Consider the following 21644-nt stretch of genomic DNA (forward strand, 5'->3'; position numbering starts at 1 on the left):
CGATAAACAACGTTACAATTGAGCAACTACATTGTTTTTTGACCGATTTTTAAACGGATTGGTTTGCCGTACACGTCAGAGATGCTGCAAGAGTAGCGTTACTACTAAATAATACTCAAGTAAAAGTAAGTCATCCAAGCATGTACAAGAGAGAAAGAATTGAATCCTCGTTTTTCGCGGTTAAAGGGGGCTAGAACCCGCCGCGATAAATGAAAAACCGCAACGTAACGCCTCCCCCAATTTTTTATATTTTTTTTCAATGTACTTATTCAGATTTATTTTTGGGAAAAGATAGTTATAAGACATTTTTCACCCTCTTCCCCAAACTATAATTAAAAAAAAAAAACTTATTCATTAAAATATTTATATACATGTTTTTTAAGCACTATAAATGTAAAAATTTAGATACGTTTTAAACATGTTACCGCCCCACTGAATTATATTTAAACAAGAAATAAAGTAGACACCCAATCCATATTATTATTATTTTTTTTAATGTTTGTCTTTATTAAATGCTTCCTTGAGTCTGCTCACTTACACAAAATGAGTTGCCACAGCAACTGTTTAACAAGTTGTAACGATGACTGACGCATGCATCACTTTGAAGGTCGAGTCTTCGGCAAGATCAAAGCTTCACCTTCTGTCAATCATTGTTTACTTTAACAAGCAACTCCGGTTCACTCTCTGACGAACAAAGAGCAGGGAAAGAGACGAAGCGACCGGCTAGGGACAGCTCATTTGTATTTTTTTTTTTTTGAGAAAAAAAATCTGCGATGGACTGAGAGCACAAAGTAGCGAGGGATCACTGTACTCAAGTCAGGAGTAACATTGTTAGGAACTGATTACAATGTCTGATTTGGCCCGGTTATGGTAGATTTTTTTATTCTCAGCACATCTTCATCTTTTTGAATTGTTATTATTAAACTGTCACTGTTAATACTATAACCTATTACGTGACCGTATTAGGCCAAAACCATGGCACAAAAATAATTGAATTTAGACCAGAACAACACTACATGATGAAACATCACCTGTCCAAAGAGCATGAGTGCCCTCTTGTGGAGAAAAAACATTGTTGCTCTAATTGCTATAATGGAGTCCATGTGGTTATTGTTGCTATGGCTCCTTGGTGAAACTGAGACAGCCATGATCGGCATCTCTGGCAAAAATAAAGTCAATATATGTAGAATAAAAAGAAAAACGTATTGAATCTAGTGTCAGCCGAAGTAGCGGAGTAAGAGTAGTGCTTTTTCATAAATCTACTCAAAAGTAAAAAAGTATTGCTTGAGAAAACTACTCTAACAAGTACATTTTCCTCAAAAAGTCAGCGTAAATGTAATGTGTAACTACCCACCTCTGGCAACTGACAATAATAGACGTCCAATCACGTGGCTTTTAAAATTTAATTGAAGTCAAATGAGTATGGACGTGGTCTGATTGGACATGTAGCGCTGTCAATGTGATCCACAATGCAATTACACATCCGCTGATGCTGCATGGATTCGGACCTTCCAGACAGAACATTTGGAGCTCGCCAGACCGAGGACCACCAAAAAACCCAGCCCGGCCAAAACACATAGTACAATGGTCGGTAGAAGGTTTGCAGTGAGTCTGTGTTCAGACCAAGTCGTCTCTGGTTGCCTAGATCAATACCCATAAAAGAAATCATTATTGCAATTTACTGTCAATTCATAGTTGTATGAAGAAAAACACTACACTCACTCCGTGTTGAAAATGTCAGCCTCTATGGAGGGAGTGACGTCAGAATCCACACACAATCTTTTGTTGGGGCAGAAAACAGAACCCTGGTATCCTCTTATCTAAGCGCAACAGTAGGGGAAGGGGTGCAAACAAGTCTCTTGGAACCTATGCGAGGGAGGACAAGTCTTCTATACCTTGCGCAAGCTTACCTGAATGCTGCCACCTGCTGGACAGTCCACCCAATCGGAGCCCCGAACCTGGACTTGATAGCGGTTTGTTCCTGTGCACTTGCGTCTGTAACAGCGTCCCGTGACAATGCGGTTGAACAGACTCAGATTCTGTTCAAAAGAACGCAGTCGATTGTGAATCTTTGGTATGACCGCCAAACAATCTGGTACCTGAAGGTGTCATCTACAACATGCACATACAAGTGTGGTTAGATCAGAGAAGAAACAGCGGCTATCTGAGCCAAAGACCTCCCCGCTAAGGCGCTCTTCACTCGACTTCTTCTCGTTTTCTTTCTTCCAGCACTCGCTCTGAAGCAAAAGCATGAATTCAAACAAAATGCAGTTGACCGTCCGGCCGAATCAGAGGGACGTACTCCATTCTCAAAAGCTTTGTAGATGCGACATCCGTCCAGGAAGGGATCCGTCTGGCATTCCCCTTTCTGGAGATGTAAATGATGGCACCCGAGTCCACTACAGGGATGAAAAAAATTGGAGTGAAAGACCACTGAAGTAGTTGACCGTCAGCTCTACCTGCCAGTACAGAAGAAGGATGACGAGTTGTCTTGACAGGTCAGCGTGGAACCGAACAAAGCTCCTTCACCTAAAAACAAGCAAACTCAAGAATCACGTGTATACTGAACAGCTGGGGAGAGATCGACTAAAGATCCTGTACCGTCTCCCCAAACAAGGTTCTGGGCTCGGTGGGTGTTGACAGCGTACCAGCCCGTGTCCTGAAACGCGGCCAAGGTGAGCGGGTCAATCCGCGCCACAATATCCTGGCTAGCCGCCGCTAACATGATGGAGCTCTGCAGAAATCGCGACTCCCAGTGGGAGGACACACCCCCTGGGGTCGCGTCCTGGACAGAAAAACGAGTCGTGAGAGGGCTGCTCTGAAAACTCGCTCAACGACAATTGCGTACAGAGTTCTCGAGCGGCCCTCCCAGCTCGGGGTCGAAGGCTGCCAGGTGCCTTTGCAGGGTCGAGATAACAGATGGTGTGTAGATCCTGGTCTGGCCCTGTCCGTCGGAGTGAGTCACTTTGCCCCGAGGGGAACAGGCGACACTGGCTGAAAAACCTCGCTCAAAAGAGCAGTCTCTCCAAGTGGGGAAGAGATCTTTGGAGAAGCCCAGGACATGGAGTAGCTCATGAACCACAGTCTGAAAGAGAAGGCGAGGACTTTGAAGCCCCCTATTTGGTATGTATGTCACCTATGTACAGACCTGTACAGTCAGTCTTGTCAGTCTTTCCCTGCAGATGGCCACAACACCTGCTAAAGGTCTACCTCTGCTGTCCGTCTGGCAGTGGGCGGCGTACGCCAACAGGCTAGGCTGGTGTAAACAATTCAAAATGAACCTTGCGACAACACGCCTTCACACAGGAAAACAGTACTACCTGTGCCCTGCACTTGTCCGTCGCCCGGACGTGGACATACAGCAGGAAGTCGACGTTGGGCGCTCCGGCGCCTGGATGCCTGAGAACAAGCCGATGGGTAGAGTTGGCTTGCGGGTGGACTTTGACACCAGCAAGGTGTTCATCTGGGATCTGAAACCACCCCCAAATAATTTAGATCTAAATTCACCTCGCAGGGCTAGCTATTTAACCATCACCTTTACATCCAGACACGTCTCATGTATGTAGTTTTTGTTGGCTCGGCCACACCTACAAGCATCATTTGATCAATTCCTTGGAAAGACATAAGGTAGGATCAAGGACGTAGGTTTGGTCTCAACATTGGTAGGGATGATGTAACAGCATAACCTGCATGTACACTTTTTGCTGGTGACGGTACATTAATAAGACCCAGACTTCCCTCTCCCCAGCCACTTCAACCAGATCCTCAAGCGGGATCCCAAGGCGTTCCCAGGCCAGCCGAGAGACATGGTCTCTCCAGCGTGTCCTAAGTCGTCCCTGGGGCCTCCCTCCGATGGGATATGCCTGGAACACCTCTCCAGGGAGGCATCCAGGACGCATCCGAACCAGATGCCCGTGCAACCTCAACTGGCTCCACTCAACGCAGAGGACTAGCAGCTCAACACCGAGTCCCTCCCGAATCCCCCTCCTTGAGTCATCACCTGATCGTGGTGGAGGGGTTTGCGTGTCCCAGTGATCCTAGGACAGGGGTGGGCAAACCGGTCCTCAAGGGCCGTAGTGGGTCCTGGTCTTTGCTCAAACTGATTCAGCAAGGAGTTTAACCAATGAGGTTTCTGCTGAAACAAGAAGCATCTGGCTGCGATCAACTGATTGCACTTGCAAGACACCAGATAGGTAAAAAGGATGGGTTGGAACAGAAACCCGCACCCACTGCGGCCCTTTGTGGAATAGTTTCCCCACCCTTGTCCGAGGAGCTATGTTGTCTGGGGCTTTAAGCCCCTGGCAGGGTCACCCATGGCAAATAGGTCCTAGGTGAGGGGTCAGAAAAAGCATGGCCAAAATGATCCCTTATGATGAATAAGATTAATGGACTCAGGGTTCCCTTGCCCGGACGTGGGTTAGTAGGGCCCGCCTCTGGAGCCAGGCCTGGGGGTGGTGCTCGAAAGCATGTGTCTGGTAGCCTGGCCTGTACCCATGGGGCCCGGCCGGGTACAACCCGAAAACGCAACGTGGGTCCACCTTCCCATGGGCTCACAACCTGTAGGAAGGGCCAAAGGGGTCGGGCGCGTAGTGATTTGGGCGGCAGCCTTGGCAGTCCGACCCCCGGCTAAAGAAGCTAACTCTTGGGACAAGAAATGTCAGCCCTCTGGCGGGGAAGAAACACGAGCTGGTGTGTGAGGCAGACTAGATATAGTTGGAATCGCCTCCACACATAGTTTCTGGTACCTGTACGCTGAGGTTTACCCCAGTAGACGACAGGGTAGCCTCCCTCTGCCTTCGGGTGCGGGGACGGGTCCGGACTGTTGTTTGAGCTTACACACCAAACAGCAACTCAGAGTACCCACCCTTTTTGGACTCCTTGGAGGGTGTGCTGGTGAGCGCTCCCTCTGGGGACGCCCTCATTCTGCTGGGGGACTTCAACGCTCACATGGGCAATGACAGGCTAAATGATCAATGCAAAATAAATCTGTATTGACTTACACTTTCGTGTGTATTGGTTCAGGTGATACACTGTTCGATTGAAACCTTTGTTTTTGAAAACTACTGAAGAAAATTTTTTGAAAACTTCCAGATTAAATGTCTTAATTTTATTAGCAAATTGAAATATTTAACCATAACTTAAATCATATTCTTCTGGTTCTATACTTTCCAGGAGAGTTCACTACATTTCTCAGTTTAATGAACATTAACAGTATAAAACACATAGAGGAGGACACCTGTCTCTAAGCAGCTTTCTACTCGCAGATTAGCAAATTCACACAGTTTATTCTTAAACACTTTAACTCTGATGCAGGTCTTACTTTCAGTAGCAAAATTAGTGGTGTGTTCCCCGCCTCCACAACATTTTTTTTATACATTACTGACAGTGGCTGCTGCTGCTGGCTGAAAAAAACCTTCCTAATCCCACTTGTTTGGAGGCGGCATGTCGTCGACATGTAATTCTGTCGGGGCTGTGTGAGTGTGCGTGGTGGTGGGGCGGTCAAGCCATCAGCCAATCCAACTTGTGTTTGAGGGGAAAAACGGACCAGCACTTTCAGCAAGTGAAAAGGGGCAAGTCTCTGAACATAATGAGTATAATTCACTTAATAATGGTAAATTTTATCCTTACAACATATGAGAAGACAATCTAAATTACCTATACAACTGAACTGGACCACTAAATGGTAGTGTTATATCCCTACCGTTCCTATGCAAACCTACGCCCTTGGATTGGATCTATTGCTGTTATTTTTGTCCAAACCTGTTATAGTTGATGGAGTTTGGATTCTTCCATAGAAACTTGCAGTATTTGTCGACGTCCCGTCTGAGCAGCAAAGGGTTTGAGGTTCTCTTCACTATAAAACCAGAATGATAGGCTTTCTCTGTCAAGTAGGAATGTGTTCTCGCCTTACCCGACAGTAACGAAGACACAGTTCTCCCAGCCTGCTCCACGGTGGCCTTCACTCGTGCCTCCTCCTGCTCTGACAGGTGGTCGCTTTCCCCAGATAGCCAGAACCCGATCCTCATCGGAGCGACCTCTCCCAGGTTTCGATCCGGAATTGCGCGGACCACCCGTACCCGGGACTGAACCTGGTCGTGAACGCACCGGTAAAGGGAAACCTGAATCTTGGCACATAGCAGAAGCAGACACAACCAGAGACCTGCAGCCATTGGTCAAGGACTGACTCTTCCAGTCTTCCTTAAGAAGAACTGTACAGCAGCTAGTGTCAAATTCCACAAGACCTTTTACGAATACAAAGCTTTGTGAGGTGAGGAGCAAACAAAGACCCTTCCAAAAAGTGCAAATCGTTTAATCGCAGCCACATTTTTGACTTATATACAGTGAAATTGACCCTAATAAACTTCTCATCTCGATGAATTGCAAAGTTAAAAATCTCCGAGCTATTCGATACATTCCACAAAAAGCGACGAGTAATTATCCAAATGGCACGAGTGTCAAAATGAACCGGGGAGGGGGTTGCGGTCTCAATCTCTCTCACACACATCCTAAAAACCACCATCAAAGGGACACATTTGCATACAGTCTTGTGAAGGGTTGAGGGAAAACAGCACTAAAACCCGCATCTGAAGGGTTATTGCCAGCGAGACAGTGCGTGTTCTGTGCAGCGTGGAGGTCGGGGAACCATCTGTGAGGGGGTGGGATTTAAAAAAGGCACTTAAATAGGGAAAGTGGTACACATTTTCTGAAGACCGTCTCCGGACTTGTGTCAAAATCTTGATCTTTCTGCGACGTTTTGGATAAATATCTGGGAAACACTGCTCTAAATCGTCTTCAAGTTGCTCTTCTAAATGGTAAAATACTTGATTTCAAATTCCGAAAGCAATTAAACAACAGAAAAAAGGCACTAGTTTCAAGTGAGCATGGGCACGTCATCGTCCGAGGTGGTGTCCGAGGTGGTGTCTGAGGCGGCGTCGGCGAGCGGGATGAGCAGCACGTCGTCGTCCGAGGAAGAAGACGAGGAGAAGGAAGGGGAGGCCGAGAGAGGCACGGAATTGCCGGGCGAGGATGAGGGCGACGGTCTGAACAAGGGTAGGCTCAGGCTCAGCGTGTGGAAGATGGAGGCCAGAGAGGGAACGTTCGGCGGGGCGGTCGCTCGCGGCGTCACCAGTGGCGGGGCGGGCGGCGCGTACGGAGGCGGAGGCGGGGAAACCGACGATGGAGGCGGAGCCTGAGGCGACAGGCCCAATTTCCGAGACGCAGGTCGGTCGGCGGATTCTGCGGAAGACGAGGAGCCGGCGGGAGCGACGCGAGACGGCTCCCGGTATGGAGGAGCCCCGTCGGGCGGCCGCTGCCCTGCGTCGGGCTCCTGAGAGGGTCGTGACGGCTGCCTGGGAATCAGACCCCACCTCCTCATGCGGCGGACGGCGCGGCGGATGAAGCGGGGCCGGCGTCTCCGGTGCGGGGACGTGACTGCGTCCTGGCGAAGGAGCTGGAGTATTCCCCTCAGGGATAAGGGTGAAGTCTAAGGACACAAAACAACATCCTCAACACATTGAATTCCTCGAAGTCTACAGTCTAAAGACATTGTTTTTGCACTCATCCTGCCCTGTCACACCCCTATCTGACCTACAGTGGGGCAAATAAGTATTTAGCCAACTACCAAATGTGCAAGTTCTCCTACTTGAAAAGATTAGAGAGGCCTGTAATTGTCAACATGGGTAAACCTCAATCATGAGAGACAGAATGTGGGGGAAAAAAAAAAAAAAAAACAGAAAATCACATTGTTTCATTTTTAAAGATTTCCAAATTAGAATGAAAAATAAGTATTTGGTCACCCACAAACAAGCAAGATTTCTGGCTGTCAAAGAGGTCTAACTTCTTCTAACGAGGTCTAACGAGGCTTCACTCGTTAGCTGTATTAATGGCAACTGTTTTAACTCAGTGTCAGTATAAGACACCTGTCCACAACCTCAGCCAGTCACACTCCAAACTCCACTATGGCCAAGACCAAAGATTTGTCGAAGGACACCAGAGACAAAATTGTAGACCTGCACCAGGCTGGGAAGACTGAATCTACAATAGGTAAAACACTTGGTGTAAAGAAATCAACTGTGGGAGCAATTATTAGAAAATGGAAGACATACAAGACCACTGATAATCTCCCTCGATCTGGGGCTCCATGCAAGATCTCACCCCGTGGCGTCATAATGATAACAAGAACGGTGAGCAAAAATCCCAGAACCACACGGGGTGACCTAGTGAATGACCTACAGAGAGCTAGGACCACAGTAACAAAGGTTTCTATCAGTAACACAATGCGCCGCCAGGAACTCAAATCCTGCGTTGCCAGACGTGTCCCCCTGCTGAAGCCAGTACACGTCCAGGCCCGTCTGCGGTTCGCTAGAGAGCATTTGGATGATCCAGAAGAGGACTGGGAGAATGTGTTATGGTCAGATGAAACCAAAATAAAACTTTTTGGTAGAAACACAGGTTCTCGTGTTTGGAGGAGTGATGGGGGAAAATATTATGTGACCCGAAGTGAATTAGCACATTATGACTTAACATTTGCACATTATGCCTTTGTGATGTATGATTGCCTCTTGACCTTGATTGTAACAACTTCTCCCTGTTTACTTCACACCATCCTGGCGTCTGGGTTCCACAGTTGGGAGGGAATCTCACGAGATAACGTGTTTTGCACTCACGACATACTGGCGCCCCTGTAACACAACAAACCTCAACTGGGAGGGAATCTCATACCATAGCGGGGAGGGAATATGGGCAAAATGGTTCATCTTCTGAGCTTAGAGGCTGGCCACGAGATGTACTGTTATAAAGCCAGGAGCATTCGCCACCCCGTCAGAGTCCGCCGAAGGATAACGTACAGATCGCTCGGTTTTGTTCCTCTTCTGACTCTAATCGGGGCGTTGGCTCTCCGCCCTTTTGTCACGGTAAGAGCTCTTTTCATTGTTAGGGGAATATTTGTGCTTAGACGATAGCGTGGGGATTTTAGAAGTGACAATCTATATCTAGCATTATTGTTTTTATATGTTATGCTGATTCTGCTTGCTTTTGTGGGATTGTACTCAATTAACCTTTTGAACTCTGCGATAATCATTAATAAACATTGTCTATTTTGCAAAAGTGTGCCTGTTACTGACTCACCGCGAAACCGGAAATTTCGTGTAACAAGGTGAAAGAATACTGAATTGCATCCGAAGAACACCATACCCACTGTGAAGCATGGGGGTGGAAACATGCTTTCGGGCTGTTTTTCTGTCAAGGGATCAGGAAGACTGATCTGTGTAAAGGAAAGAATGAATAGGGCCATGTATCGAGTGTCGATTTTGAGTGAAAATCTCCTTCCATCAGCAAGGGCATTGAAGATGAGACGTGGCTGGGTCTTTCAGCATGACAATGATCCCAAAGACACAGCCAGGGCAACAAAGGAGTGGCTTCGTAAGAAGCATTTCAAGGTCCTGGAGTGGCCTAGCCAGTCTCCACATATCAACCCCATAGAAAATCTGTGGAGGGAGTTGAAAGTCCGTGTTGCCCAACGACAGCCCCAAAACATCACTGCTCTAGAGGAGATCTGCAAGGAGGAATGGGCCAAGATACCAGCAACAGTGTGAGAAAAGCTTGTGAAGAGTTACAGAAAACGTTTGGCCTCCGTTATTGCCAACAAAGGGTACATAACAAAGTATTGAGATGAACTTTTGGTATTGACCAAATACTTTTTAATATTTTTCACCATGATTTGCAAATAAATTCATTCTATAAAAAACAATTCCAGGCCTCTCTCATATTTTCAGATGGGAGAACTTGCACAATTAGTGGTTGACTAAATACTTACAGCGGGGAGAACAAGTATTTGATACACTGCCAATGGGAAAACCCATTGTCAGTGGATCAAATACTTGTTCTCCCCACTGTATTTGCCCACTGGATCTTCTCTTATCCTTTTGATTACCGGATCAAAAAAAGCATCTCTCACCTCATTGGGGCTCTCTGTAGGGAAGTCCTCTACTGGGGGTATAATGCCTTGTGCAATCAGCTGACCGTAAGAGGGCGGTGCTTGCTGCTGAATCAGCTCCGCCTCATGTCGGTTGAACGGCGCAAACATGCTGCGTGCAGAAGACTCGTTAGGTCCAGTGAATTTTCAACGTAAAAAGCTCTTTGTCAGGTTTTCCACTCGGTCAGCTTTGACAGAGATAGGCCCTCTATTAATCGGCTCCGCGCCCCGTCAAGATCATTAAGAAGTCTATGGCTAAATGAAGTCAGCAAACCAAACAGACATCTGAAATCGTCATTTCGGAGTTGAGCTCACTGTCTAGCTAGGACTTAGATCCAACGTCTTGGCGAGGATAATACAATGACGTGTAATATGTGTTTTTGGATAGTTTTTAAAAATTTATTTAGAGGGTGTTTTGAGGTATTTAAAGGGTTAATTACGACTTACACGGAAATCCACCTTACATCGCCAGAGGAAGAACAGAACTTGTCCGTAAACTGGGGACTACCTGTAATCCCGATAGTGTTGACAGTGGCTTTAGGGGCATTGTAAAACGTTGTTACTCAGCGGATAAATGGTTCTCTGAAGCCAAATTTTCTCAGTATCCAGTTAACTTAACCAAATGCTTTTTCTGCGTCTAAGGATAGGATAATTGCTTTCTCTTTGTTTTTCAGGGCCCAATTTTATGAGGTTTAAGAGTAGTCTTATATTGTGGCTAGAGTTGCATCCTTGAATAAAGAGACCCTACAGACATCTGAAATCGTCATTTCGGAGCTTAGCTCACTGTCCAGCTAGGACTTAGCTCCAACGTCTTGGGGAGGACAGTACAATGACGTATAATACATGTTTTTGGATAGCTTTGTAAACTTATTTAGAGGGTGTTTTGAGGTATTTAAAGGGTTAATTACAACTTACATGAAAATCCGACATTGCCAGCGCAGGAACAGAACTTGTCTGTAAACTGGGGAGTACCTGTAATCCCGATAGTGTTGACTAGCTTTAGGGGCATTGTAAAACGTTGTTACTCAGTGGATAAATGGTTCTCTGAAGCCAAATTTTCTCAGTATCCAGTTAACTTTACTTTTACTAAGGACAGGATAATTGCATACTCTTTGTTATTCAGACCCCAATTTTATGAGGTTTAAGAGTAGTCTTATCTTGTGGGCAGAGTTACATCCTTCAATCAAGACACCCAACTGAGGAAACTAATTTCAGTCGCTTGTATCCGGGATCTTGTTCTTTCGGTTTGAACGTAGATCAACCGACAAACAATAGTCATCAATTTACCAAGTAAAATGAACAAATATTATGGAATAATGTTTACACTAGGGTTACAAAGTAACTATAAAATGTTCTTAAAGGTAGGTTATAAACTGTATAAGTGCGGACTGTCACGTCACCTGTACGCTTTGTTTCGAGTTGTGTCGCGCTGTGCTGTATAATTCCAAGTGGTTTCATGAATTGGATGTAGAGTTTTTAGCGGTCGACAGTCTTTTTGAGCCAGCGCAAAGTTTGGAAAGCGCGGAGGTATTTTTGTCATCTTGACTGGACAGAAATTTGAAGTAATGGCTGTATTTCCAGTGAGCAAATGCAGCTGTTTGTGGTATCTCTGCCTCTTTCATTGCGTCCTGACGAGGTAGCTAGGGCTATGTTGTAGCCGCCGCAGCAGCGCAGAGGGCACTCACACAGCATGGTAATACACGTGACCCGTTTAGTTTTTTTCTTGACAAGAAAACGTGATGGATGTCGATCCCAAAATCAAGAGCAAAATTTTCTCTCTTCGTCCAAGACTACAGTATTCTTTACTCTACATACATTATCCAGTAACGTGTTACTGGCAACACTGGTTAGGACTCACGGAGAATCGCATTTTCTCCGATGTCAGAGCTGTTACCTGTACTCTCTGGTCCGCAGCGAGTACAGCTTACAGGTGCAGCCCATAGCGATGACCAACAGCAGCCCGCAAATCAGGCTGCCCACCGTCGCCGCGGTGATGACCTTGCGAGGCAGGGTAATGGTGCAGTTCAGTTCGTCCGTGCCATCCTTGCAATCCACCTGGCCGTCGCATCGCCAGCTCTCAAACACGCACCTGCGACAAACCGACAATCACATTCGTTAACAGAGGAACTAGAAATATACTATCCTTAAAACCGTGGTGTTCCGGCAGACCTGTCGCTGTCACAGTGGAATGTTCCGGGCTGGCACACCGTGCAGTCCCTCTCGTCGCCACCGTCGGGACAATATAACTGGTAGTTGCAGCGCTCGCTGGCGTTGTAACACACGGGTCGTCCGGCGAAGCGTCCGGACGTCGCCGGCCTCTGGCCCGGGATCCCACAGGCGAAGCGGTCCCTGCCGCAGCCCCGGCAACCCTCCTCGTCCTTGCCGGTCTCGGGGCAATCCCATTTACCGTCGCAGCGTTGCTCCCGTGTGAAGCAGCCCCCCGAGGAGCCGCCGCAGCGACCTTCCCAGGGCGGGCAGTAGCCCCCCACACGGAAGGTCGCGTTGAATCCGCTTCCCTCCGAGCCGGGAAGCGTCACGTACGTCAGAGACAGCAGACCGGTGCGGGACTCCACTTGCACCGATTTATAATTGGAGGCGCTCGTGATCTGTTAGGAGTCAATTTTTTAGCTTCAACCACCCTTTTGAGTGAAAATATTGATAGGATAGTAGGAACTTACAATTTTAATGACGTCTCCATTTCCTTGCGCTCTGTTCCGGACCGTGAGCGTGTCCCCACGTCCTAGCACCAGCTGCTGCAGGTCCAGCCTCAAGGGACGGGGGTCTTCCGGGTCCAGAGTCCAAATGCAGAGTAAAGGAATGCCCCGAGGAGCAGGAGGAGAGAAAGTCCCGTAGAAGGTCTGAAGAAGTCCTCCGCACGCCCACTCGATGGGAGTGGGCGTTACGACAGGTTCTTTCCTATCCTGCGCCTGGGACTTGTGAACCTCCAGGCTTTTCAAAAAGGAACTTTCATCCTCAAAGTCCCCGACACCGTTCCTCTCCGCGGTTCCGGTCGGGATCGCTTCAGCACCACAGTCCTCCTCGTCCGTGCCGAGTCCGTCCCCTTCCCCCAGACACTCCACCTGCCCGTTGCAACGCCACGCTAGGGGGAGGCAACGACCACTCAGGCATTCGAACGACGTCAGTGGGCATTCGCCAGAGTAGCCATCTGTCGAGAATACAAGGAAAACCGTAATTTTCGAACTAAAAGACGCTCATTTTTCCCCCTCATTTTGAATCGTGCGGCTATCGTGCTAATCATTTCTTCAGTTACTGTTCTAGTTGTTTCATTAATTGCTAATTATGGTATTTGGTAACACTTTAATTGACAGTAGCGCCATGCAACTGTCATTAAGACCATCATAATTATGACATAACACTATCATGGGCATTAATGAATGCTTATGACAAATGTCTTAAGTGTCATTAGGAAAATTTTGTCATTTATGTCCAGCTCGGATCTTTTACATCCATTCAAAAGTGAGATAATTTGCCGGATTACACTAAAATACATCTGTCATAAGCGTTCATTCATGGTCATGTCAATTATGATGGTCGTATGACAGTCTCATGGCGCCACTGTCAAAAAAAAGTGTTACCAAATACCATAACTGGCCATTAATGAAACAAATGGAACAGCAACTGAAGAAATAATTACCACAGAGCATGATTTTTTTATTGTTATGTACATCTGTCATGCTGCAATGCATGCTAGGACGACAACAGTATTGACAGCAGGATGGCCAAATGAAGCTTTTTCAGCCAATTGGTTCAAATCTTCATGGTGGTTTATTTGGTCTTAAGATGCCGCTCTCAAATAAAGTGCTATAATTTAATATCTTTTGGTGTACCATAATTTTCGCAGTATAAGATGCACCTGGCTATAAGCCGCCACCCACCAAATTTGACACGAAAACATTATTTACACCAAAAGATGTCAACCAGTAACACTTTATTTTACAGTGGCATCATAATACTGTCATAAGACCAAATGAACCACCATGAACCATTGCTTCAAGAAGCTTCAATTCATGTTCTGTGCTAATTATTTCTTCAGTTACTGCTCTAGCTGTTTCATTAATTGCTAGTTATGTTATTTGGTAACACTTTATTTGACAGTGGCGCCATAAGACCAAATGAACCACCATGAAGCTTGGAACTTATCGGCTGCAAAGCTTCATTGCTTCAAGAAGCTTCATTTGGCCATCACTGCTCCCTTGGGGGAGACAGTCGACCTCTGCTGCCACCTGCTTTCAACATTGTTGTCGTCCAAGATGCCTCCTAGCATGCACTGTAACACTACATATGTAAAAAAACAATCAAAATTCATTTTCTGTGCTAATTATTTCTTCAGTTACTGTTCTAGTTGTTTCATTCATTGCTAGTTATTTGGTAACACTTTATTTGATAGTGGTGTCATAAGACCAAATGAACCACCAGAAGCTTCGATTTGGCCATCACTGTTCTCTTGGGGGAGACATTCGACCTCTACTGCCACCTGCTGTCAATACTGTTGTCATCCAACATGCCTCCTAGCATGCATTCCAGCACTACATATGTATATAACAATCAAAATTCATTTTCTGTGCCATTTATCTCTCCAGTTACTGTTCTACTTGTTTCACGAATGGCTAGTTATTTGGTAACACTTTATTTGACAGTGGTGCCATAAGACTGTCATCAGAACAAATGAACCACCATGAAGCTTTGAACCAACTGGCTGCAAAGCTTCATTGCTTCAAAAAGCTTCAATTTGGCCATCACTGTTCTCTTGGGGGAGACAGTCAACCTCTGCTGCCACCTGCTGTCAACATTGTTGTTGTCCAACATGCCTCCTAGCATTGCAGTACTACATATGTAAATAACAATCAAAATTCATTTTCTGTGCTATTTATTTCTTCAGTTACTCTTCCAGTTGATTCATTTAGCTCGCTCTGGTATATGGTAACACTTTATTCGATAGCGACATCTGAAGACTGTCATAAGACCAAATGAACCACCATGAAGCTTTGAACCAATTGGCTGCAAAGCTTCATTGCTTCAAAAAGCTTCAATTTGGCCATCACTGTTCTCTTGGATGAGACAGTCAACCACTGCTGCCACCACTGTTGTCAACATTGTTATTGTCTAACATGACTCCTAGCATGCATTGCAGCGCTACAGATGTAAATAACAACTCAAAATTATGTTCTGAGCTAAGTATTTTTTCAGTTACTCTTCCAGTTGATTCATTTAGCTCGCTCTGGTATATGGTAACACTTTATTCGATAGCGACATCTGAAGACTGTCATAAGACCAAATGAACCACCATGAAGCTTTGAACCAATTGGCTGCAAAGCTTCATTGCTTTAAAAAGCTTCAATTTGGCCATCACTGTTCTCTTGGGGGAGACAGTCAACCTCTGCTGCCAACACTGATGTCGTCCAACATGCCTCCTAGCATGCATTGTAACACTACATATGTAAATAACAATCAAAATTCATTTTCTGTGCTAATTATTTCTTCGGTTACTGTTCTAGTTGTTTCATTAATTGGTAGTTATGTTATTTGGTAACACTTTATTTGACAGTGGGCCATAAGACTGTCATAAGATCATATGAACCACCATGAAGCTTCATGAAGCTTCAATTTGGACATCAGATATCAACCCGTAACACTTTGACAGCGGCATCATAATACTGTCATCAGACCAAATAAACCACCATGAAGCTTTGAATCAATTGGCTGCAAAGCTTCCTTGCTTCAAGAAGCTTCAATTTGGCCATCACTGTTCACTTGGGGGAGACAATCAACCTCTGCTGCCACCACTGTTGTCAACATTGTTGTCCAGCATGCCTCCTAGCATGAATTGCAGTGATACAGATATAAATAACTATGAAAATTCATGTTCCGTGCTAATTATTTCTTCAGTTACTCTCCTAGTTGTCTCATTAATTGCGAGTTATGTTATTTGGTAACACTTTATTTGACAGTGGTGCCATAAGACTGTCATAAGACGAAATGAACCACCATGAAGCTTTGAACCAATTGGCTGCAAAGCTTCATGAAGCTTCAATTTGGACATCAGATATCAACCAATAACACTTTATTTGACAGCGGCATCATAATACTGTCATCAAACCAAATGAACCACCATGAAGCTTTGAACCAATTGGCTGCAAAGCTTCATTGCTAGAAGAAGCTTCAATTTGGCCATCACTATTCTCTTGGGTGAGACAGTCAACCACTGCTGCCACAACTGTTGTCAACATTGTTGTTGTCCAGCATGCCTCCTAGCATGCATTGCAGCGATACAGATATAAAAAACAACGAAAATTCATGTTCTATGCAAATTATTTCTTCAGTTACTGTTCCTGTTGTTTCAGTAATTGCTAGTTATCTTATTTGGTAACAATTTATTTGACAGTGGTGCCATGAGATTGTCGTAAGACCATCATAATTATGGCATGACACTGCCATGAGCATTAATGAACGCTTAAGACAGATGTCATTTTGTGTCATCCGGCAAATTATCTCCCATTGCTGGACATAAATGGAGTTAGTGACATCATTTGCCGGATGACACTTAATTATATCTGTCATTAGCACTCATTAAAGCCCATGATAAGGTCATGTCACAATTATGACGGTCTTATGGCAGTCTTATGACGCCGCTGTCAAATAAAGTGTTACCAAATTCCATAACTTGCAATTAACGAAACAACTAGAACAGTAACTGAAGAAATAATTAGCACTGATTAACCCAAATAAATCAATTTATAAGATGCACTGGACTATAAGCCACAGGATTCAAAATGAGGGAAAAAAGTAGCGGCTTATAGTCCGAAAATTATGGTAAATATCCAGCTGCGTCTTATAGTCCAGTGTGGCTTATCTATAAACAAATGCCACTTTCGTATCAAATTTGGTGGGTGGCGGTGCCTATTAGTCCCAAAATTACAGTATACCTCAAGTCACAGTCCAAAAATGTCAAATTTGGGATTCGCGCCAAGATTTCCCGAAATTTACCAAACCCCAACCCTCTTTGGAAGCCCCTTGACAACAATTAGAACCCGAGCAAAACACACCTCTGGCGTAACTCAAGCGAAATGACGACACTGGGTATATATGCGGCAAGAAGTGATGCACCACTGTGATATTTCCCCACGGGAATTCCATCGGCGGCGGCAATTTTGAACCACAAAGAACGAGCGGCGTGTCGCTGGCCGACGATTTGATGGACAGCCACTCCTTCCTACACCGAGCCGAAAACTGCGAGAAGCTGAAAGAAGCAAAAAAAAAGTAAACCGCCAGTTTCAGTAGTTTATTTCATGCGCGTGTATGTACCTGAGGACGACCGGTTCTCCCACGGAACCTTTAATGAGCCAGCAGTCGTACGTGGAACCGAAACGGTAGGAGTAAGTGTGGTAAGTGGAACTCCTGATCTCGCCCACGTCGCTGTCCAACACTTGAAGCGAATGTCCGCAGTGGTCTGAGGGAATCAGGGTCAAAAATTGCAGACAGTTCTCTTCAACTAAACACGACCTATCAAACAACAGGCATGTTTTAGCTTTGCTCCCGAATACAAAGACAGTTCTTACCCAAACAAAACGCCAAACGCAACCGGCAGCATGCTGTAAACAAGCAGAAACAAGACTGTTACACTCTGATATACTCTTAACACCTGAGTGAATTGCCATTGACCCACCAGCAAAGAAAAAAAGGATGGTGCTGTGGATGTGCACCATTGCGGCGATGACCATCAAATGTTTTTTTGTTTTTTAAACGTAAAAAAGAAAGTCAGAAAAGTGCCATTTTTGGAAGCTGTTCTGGAAGACGTCACCTACAGAATGAAGAGAGATATTTTTGTCAAATTGCATGAAATAAAATGGAGCAAGTATTACCAAACTAGGGTTGCAGTTATTGATTATTTTAGTGGTCGATTAATCGAACTCGGATAAGGAACATAGAAAATTAAAATACCTGAGCTGAGCCTCAAACGGTATAAAAACAATAAATAAATAAATGAGGATAAAAGTATAATAAAAGAACAATTGACAAACTTACATAACAAAAGTCCGCTAGCTCAATGCAATAAAATGCTAACTTTTTTTTTTTTTTTTTTTTTTTTTTTACAAAGCTATTAACAAATGGTTCAAACACATATTCCCACAAAAAAACAGCTAAATATACCCAAAAACTAAATTACGAATGCATTAAAAAAACATTAGCTCAAACAAAAACTTAGCTTATGTTGGTCTTAACAGGGAGAAGCCGGATTCAGCCATGTGAAATGAGTTATGTCATATTCACTGTCGCCACTAGAGAGCAGTGTATAAATAAATGAGGATCTAAGTACAACAAAAGAACAACTGGCAACTTACATAGCAAAAGTCCGCTAGCTTAAATGCTATAAAATGCTAACTTTTTTTTTTTTTTTAACAATGCTATTATCAAATGGTTCAAACACATATTCCCACAAAAAATGGCTCAAACAAAACCTTATGGTGGTCTGAACAGGGAGCAGCCGGATTCAGCCATGTGAAATGAGTAATGTCATATTCACTGTCGCCACTAGAGGGCAGTGTATAAATAAATGAGGATCTAAGTATAATAAAAGAACAATTAGCTAACTTACAGAACAAATGCCCGCTAGCTTAAATGCTATAAAATGCTAACTTTTTTAATTTCATTCATTTTTTTTTTAATTTTCTACAATGCTCTTCACAAATGGTTCAAACACATATTCCCACAAAAGTGGCTAAAAATACCAATTAACTAAATTACAAATGCTTTACACATTACACACAAACATTTGTTCAAACAAAAACATAGCTTATGTCGGTCTTAACAGGGAGCAGCTGGATTCAGCCATGCCATGTGAAATGAGTTATGTCTTATTCACTGTCGCCACTAGAGGGCAGTGTATAAATAAATGAGGATCTAAGTACAACAAAAGAACAATTGGCCAACTTACATAACTGAAGTCTGCTAGCTTAAATGCAATAAAATGCTTACATTATTTTTTTTTTTTACAATGCTCTTAACAAATGGTTCAAACACATATTCCCACAAAAAAACAGCTCAAACAAAAACTTAGCTTATGTTGGTCTTAACAGGGAGCGGCTAGATTCAGCCATGTGAAATGAGTTATGTCGTATTCACTGTCGCCACTAGAGGGCAGTGTATAAATAAATGAGGATCTAAGTAGAACCAAACAACAATTGGCTAACTTACATAGCAAAAGTCCGCTAGCTAAAATGCTATAAAATGCGTTTTTTTTTGTTTTTGTTTTTACAATGCTCCTAACAAATGATTCAAACACATATTCCCACAAAGAACAGCTAAATATACCAATAAACTAAATTACAAATTCATTTAAAAAACATTACCTCAAACAAAAACTTAGCTTATGTTGGTCTAAACAGGGAGCGGCTGGATTCAGCCATGTGAAATGTTCATATTCACTGTCGCTGCTGGAAGGCAGTGTATCCACCCAAATCAATAAAACTGAATGCAAACACTTTCAAAACAAACCATTACAACGCCACTTTAATTAAACGAATCCTCGAAGCAGCCAATTTAATCCTAATATCATTTTCGACCAACACACTCCAATTTCAACAGATTTGACGATATAGTGTTATTAACATGTACTCATAATAAGGTCATCGTCTAAATAAAGCGAAAACTATACATTCAAAAGACGTTTATTTTTGGATGTGGACTTTAGCCATGAAGTTGTCCAAAAGCTAACATAGCTAGCATATAATCTCCTATATAGCTCGTATTATTGTGCATTTTACTCTTCCGTTTACCTATAAGTGCACCCAAAATTATGTAAAGCGCTTGAGATTCCACACGAAAACCAAAAGAGCTTTATTAGCCTTTAGCTTCCTGTGTAGCTACAAGCTAACGTCCTCACTTCCTTCTCAAGTCGCATTTAAGCGACGGCTAACTCTGTCACATATTACTGTCAACAACTGGAAGATTAGTCAAAACGTGAACAAATACCGAATACATGTCTCCCTTACCTTGTCTTTTGGTTCTAGTTGATAAGTTCGAAGCTACTTCCGTACATATATAAATATATTTCTCGCAGGATGACGCATGAGGGCTGGGGCTTTCCTGTCACGTGATTTTGTTGTATTAAAACTCCATATGTACGTTCCCTTCCCAAGCAATAGATGGCACTGTTGCTCTAATTAAATGCCGGGAGCTATCATGTCGCAGCTCCTCCGCCATGCTTGATGTGGCACCTCAGTCAAATTAGTCCTGAAAGAAGCTTGTTGCCTCAAAGACAGTCCAGCTCAAAGAAGTAAAACACTATAGAAGCTCCTTGACCAGGGGTCGGCAACCCAAAATGTTGAAAGAGCCAAACTGGAGCTAAAAAACAAATATGTCTGGAGCTGCAAAAAACTGAAGGCAACACATGGTGTATGTATCCAAAATGACTAAATTGGCTACAAATACAGACTGTGTGGTGACGCTTTATTGTGTGACATAATTCACCCACGGAACTTGTGTGTACATTTGGCCAAGCGCGTTCCCGGCTACGTCACAGTCACGTGACAGAGACACTTGTGCACTCCGGCTGAGTTCAGAAAGTACCTAGCGAGCCACTAGAGACAGATGAGCGGCCGAGCACGGCAACAAGACTACATCTAACGCCATCCGCTACACCTTCATGATTACCGTATTTTCCGCAATATAAGGTGCACCGGAAAGCCTTCAATTTCCTCAAAAGCCAACAGGGCGCCTTATAATCCGATGTGCCTTATATAGGAATCAATATGAGTTATCCTCGTGAGGAAAAGCGGCATGGAAAATGAATGAATGAATGAATAATCATGGCACAACATTCCGTTTAGTTCAGCTCTATCTTGTGGATGCATAACGCAATGCCAACCACGACTACTACTACTACTACTACTACTACTACGCCTTATAATGCAGTGCACTCTTTACAGGAAAATGGTTTCTAATGGGCAATTCATTGAAGGTGCGCCTTATATAGGGGTCAATATTAGTTTTGACATGACATTCCGTTTAGTTCAGCTCCATCTGGTGGATGCATAACGCAATGCCAACCACTACTACTACTACTGCACCTTATAATGCAGTGCGCCCTATACATGAAAACAGATTTAAAATAGGCCATTCATTGAAGGTGCGCCTTATACTCCGATGTGCATTATATAGGGGTCAATATTAATCGTGACATGACATTCCGTTTAGTTCAGCTCCATCTGGTGGATGCATAACGCAATGCCAACCACTACTACTACTACTACTACTACTACTACTGCACCTTATAATGCAGTGCGCCCTATACATGAAAACAGATTTAAAATAGGATATTCATTGAAGGTGCTCCTTATACTCCGATGTGTCTTATAAATTGATCAATATTAATTAATTATGGCATGACATTCCGTTTAGCTCTGCTCCATCTAGTGGATGCATCACACAACTCCATCCATGAATACTACTACTACTACTACGCCTTATAATGCAATGCGCCTTATATATGAAAAAGGAATTCAAATAGGCCATTCATTGAAAGTGTGGCTTATACTCCTTTGTGCCTTATATATGGATCAATATTAGTTAATCATGGCACGATATTCCAGTTAGCTACTCCTACAGCGCCTTATAATGCAGTGCGCCGTATACATGAAAAGGGATTTAAAAT

The 21644-nt window shown here is 44.0% G+C and overlaps 2 protein-coding genes across 2 annotated transcripts; both read right to left on the reverse strand.

Moving 5' to 3' along the window:
• Nucleotides 1-443: 443 nt before the first annotated feature.
• Nucleotides 444-6176, reverse strand: LOC130929242 (ciliated left-right organizer metallopeptidase). Its single transcript, XM_057856290.1, has 12 exons — nucleotides 5761-6176; nucleotides 3536-3587; nucleotides 3321-3470; nucleotides 3149-3256; nucleotides 2849-3085; nucleotides 2602-2785; nucleotides 2460-2529; nucleotides 2303-2399; nucleotides 2130-2237; nucleotides 1911-2039; nucleotides 1723-1820; nucleotides 444-1641 (listed from the first exon to the last, which is right to left on the reverse strand). Exons 1-12 carry the CDS (start codon nucleotides 6168-6170, stop codon nucleotides 1476-1478), a joined length of 1809 nt encoding a protein of 602 aa, XP_057712273.1. The 5' UTR covers nucleotides 6171-6176; the 3' UTR covers nucleotides 444-1475.
• Nucleotides 6177-6294: 118 nt separating this feature from the next.
• On the reverse strand, nucleotides 6295-20117 carry lrp10 (low density lipoprotein receptor-related protein 10). Its single transcript, XM_057856289.1, has 10 exons — nucleotides 19984-20117; nucleotides 17658-17792; nucleotides 17551-17583; nucleotides 17297-17441; nucleotides 17038-17231; nucleotides 12652-13139; nucleotides 12143-12579; nucleotides 11868-12062; nucleotides 9956-10085; nucleotides 6295-7483 (listed from the first exon to the last, which is right to left on the reverse strand). Exons 2-10 carry the CDS (start codon nucleotides 17710-17712, stop codon nucleotides 6872-6874), a joined length of 2289 nt encoding a protein of 762 aa, XP_057712272.1. The 5' UTR covers nucleotides 17713-17792; nucleotides 19984-20117; the 3' UTR covers nucleotides 6295-6871.
• Between the last annotated feature and the right edge of the window lie 1527 nt (nucleotides 20118-21644).

The sequence above is a fragment of the Corythoichthys intestinalis genome, chromosome 13, assembly GCF_030265065.1.
Source record: "Corythoichthys intestinalis isolate RoL2023-P3 chromosome 13, ASM3026506v1, whole genome shotgun sequence".
NCBI classification, from domain to species: Eukaryota; Metazoa; Chordata; class Actinopteri; order Syngnathiformes; family Syngnathidae; genus Corythoichthys; species Corythoichthys intestinalis.

Bases quoted from the DNA above. Each gene is read 5' to 3' on its own strand.
- lrp10 (XM_057856289.1), bottom strand. From the start codon at position 17,712: ATGGTCATCGCCGCAATGGTGCACATCCACAGCACCATCCTTTTTTTC. The intron at 17,442-17,550 runs GTAAGAACTGTC...TGATTCCCTCAG, and splicing joins GCGTTTGGCGTTTTGTTTGG to ACCACTGCGGACATTCGCTT. The intron at 17,232-17,296 runs GTACATACACGC...TGCTTCTTTCAG, and splicing joins GGAGAACCGGTCGTCCTCAG to CTTCTCGCAGTTTTCGGCTC.
- LOC130929242 (XM_057856290.1), bottom strand. From the start codon at position 6,170: ATGGCTGCAGGTCTCTGGTTGTGTCTGCTTCTGCTATGTGCCAAGATT. The intron at 3,588-5,760 runs GTTTGGACAAAA...TGATGCTTGTAG, and splicing joins AACTCCATCAACTATAACAG to GTGTGGCCGAGCCAACAAAA. The intron at 2,040-2,129 runs GTATGTGCATGT...TCTTTTGAACAG, and splicing joins TCTCTGATCTAACCACACTT to AATCTGAGTCTGTTCAACCG.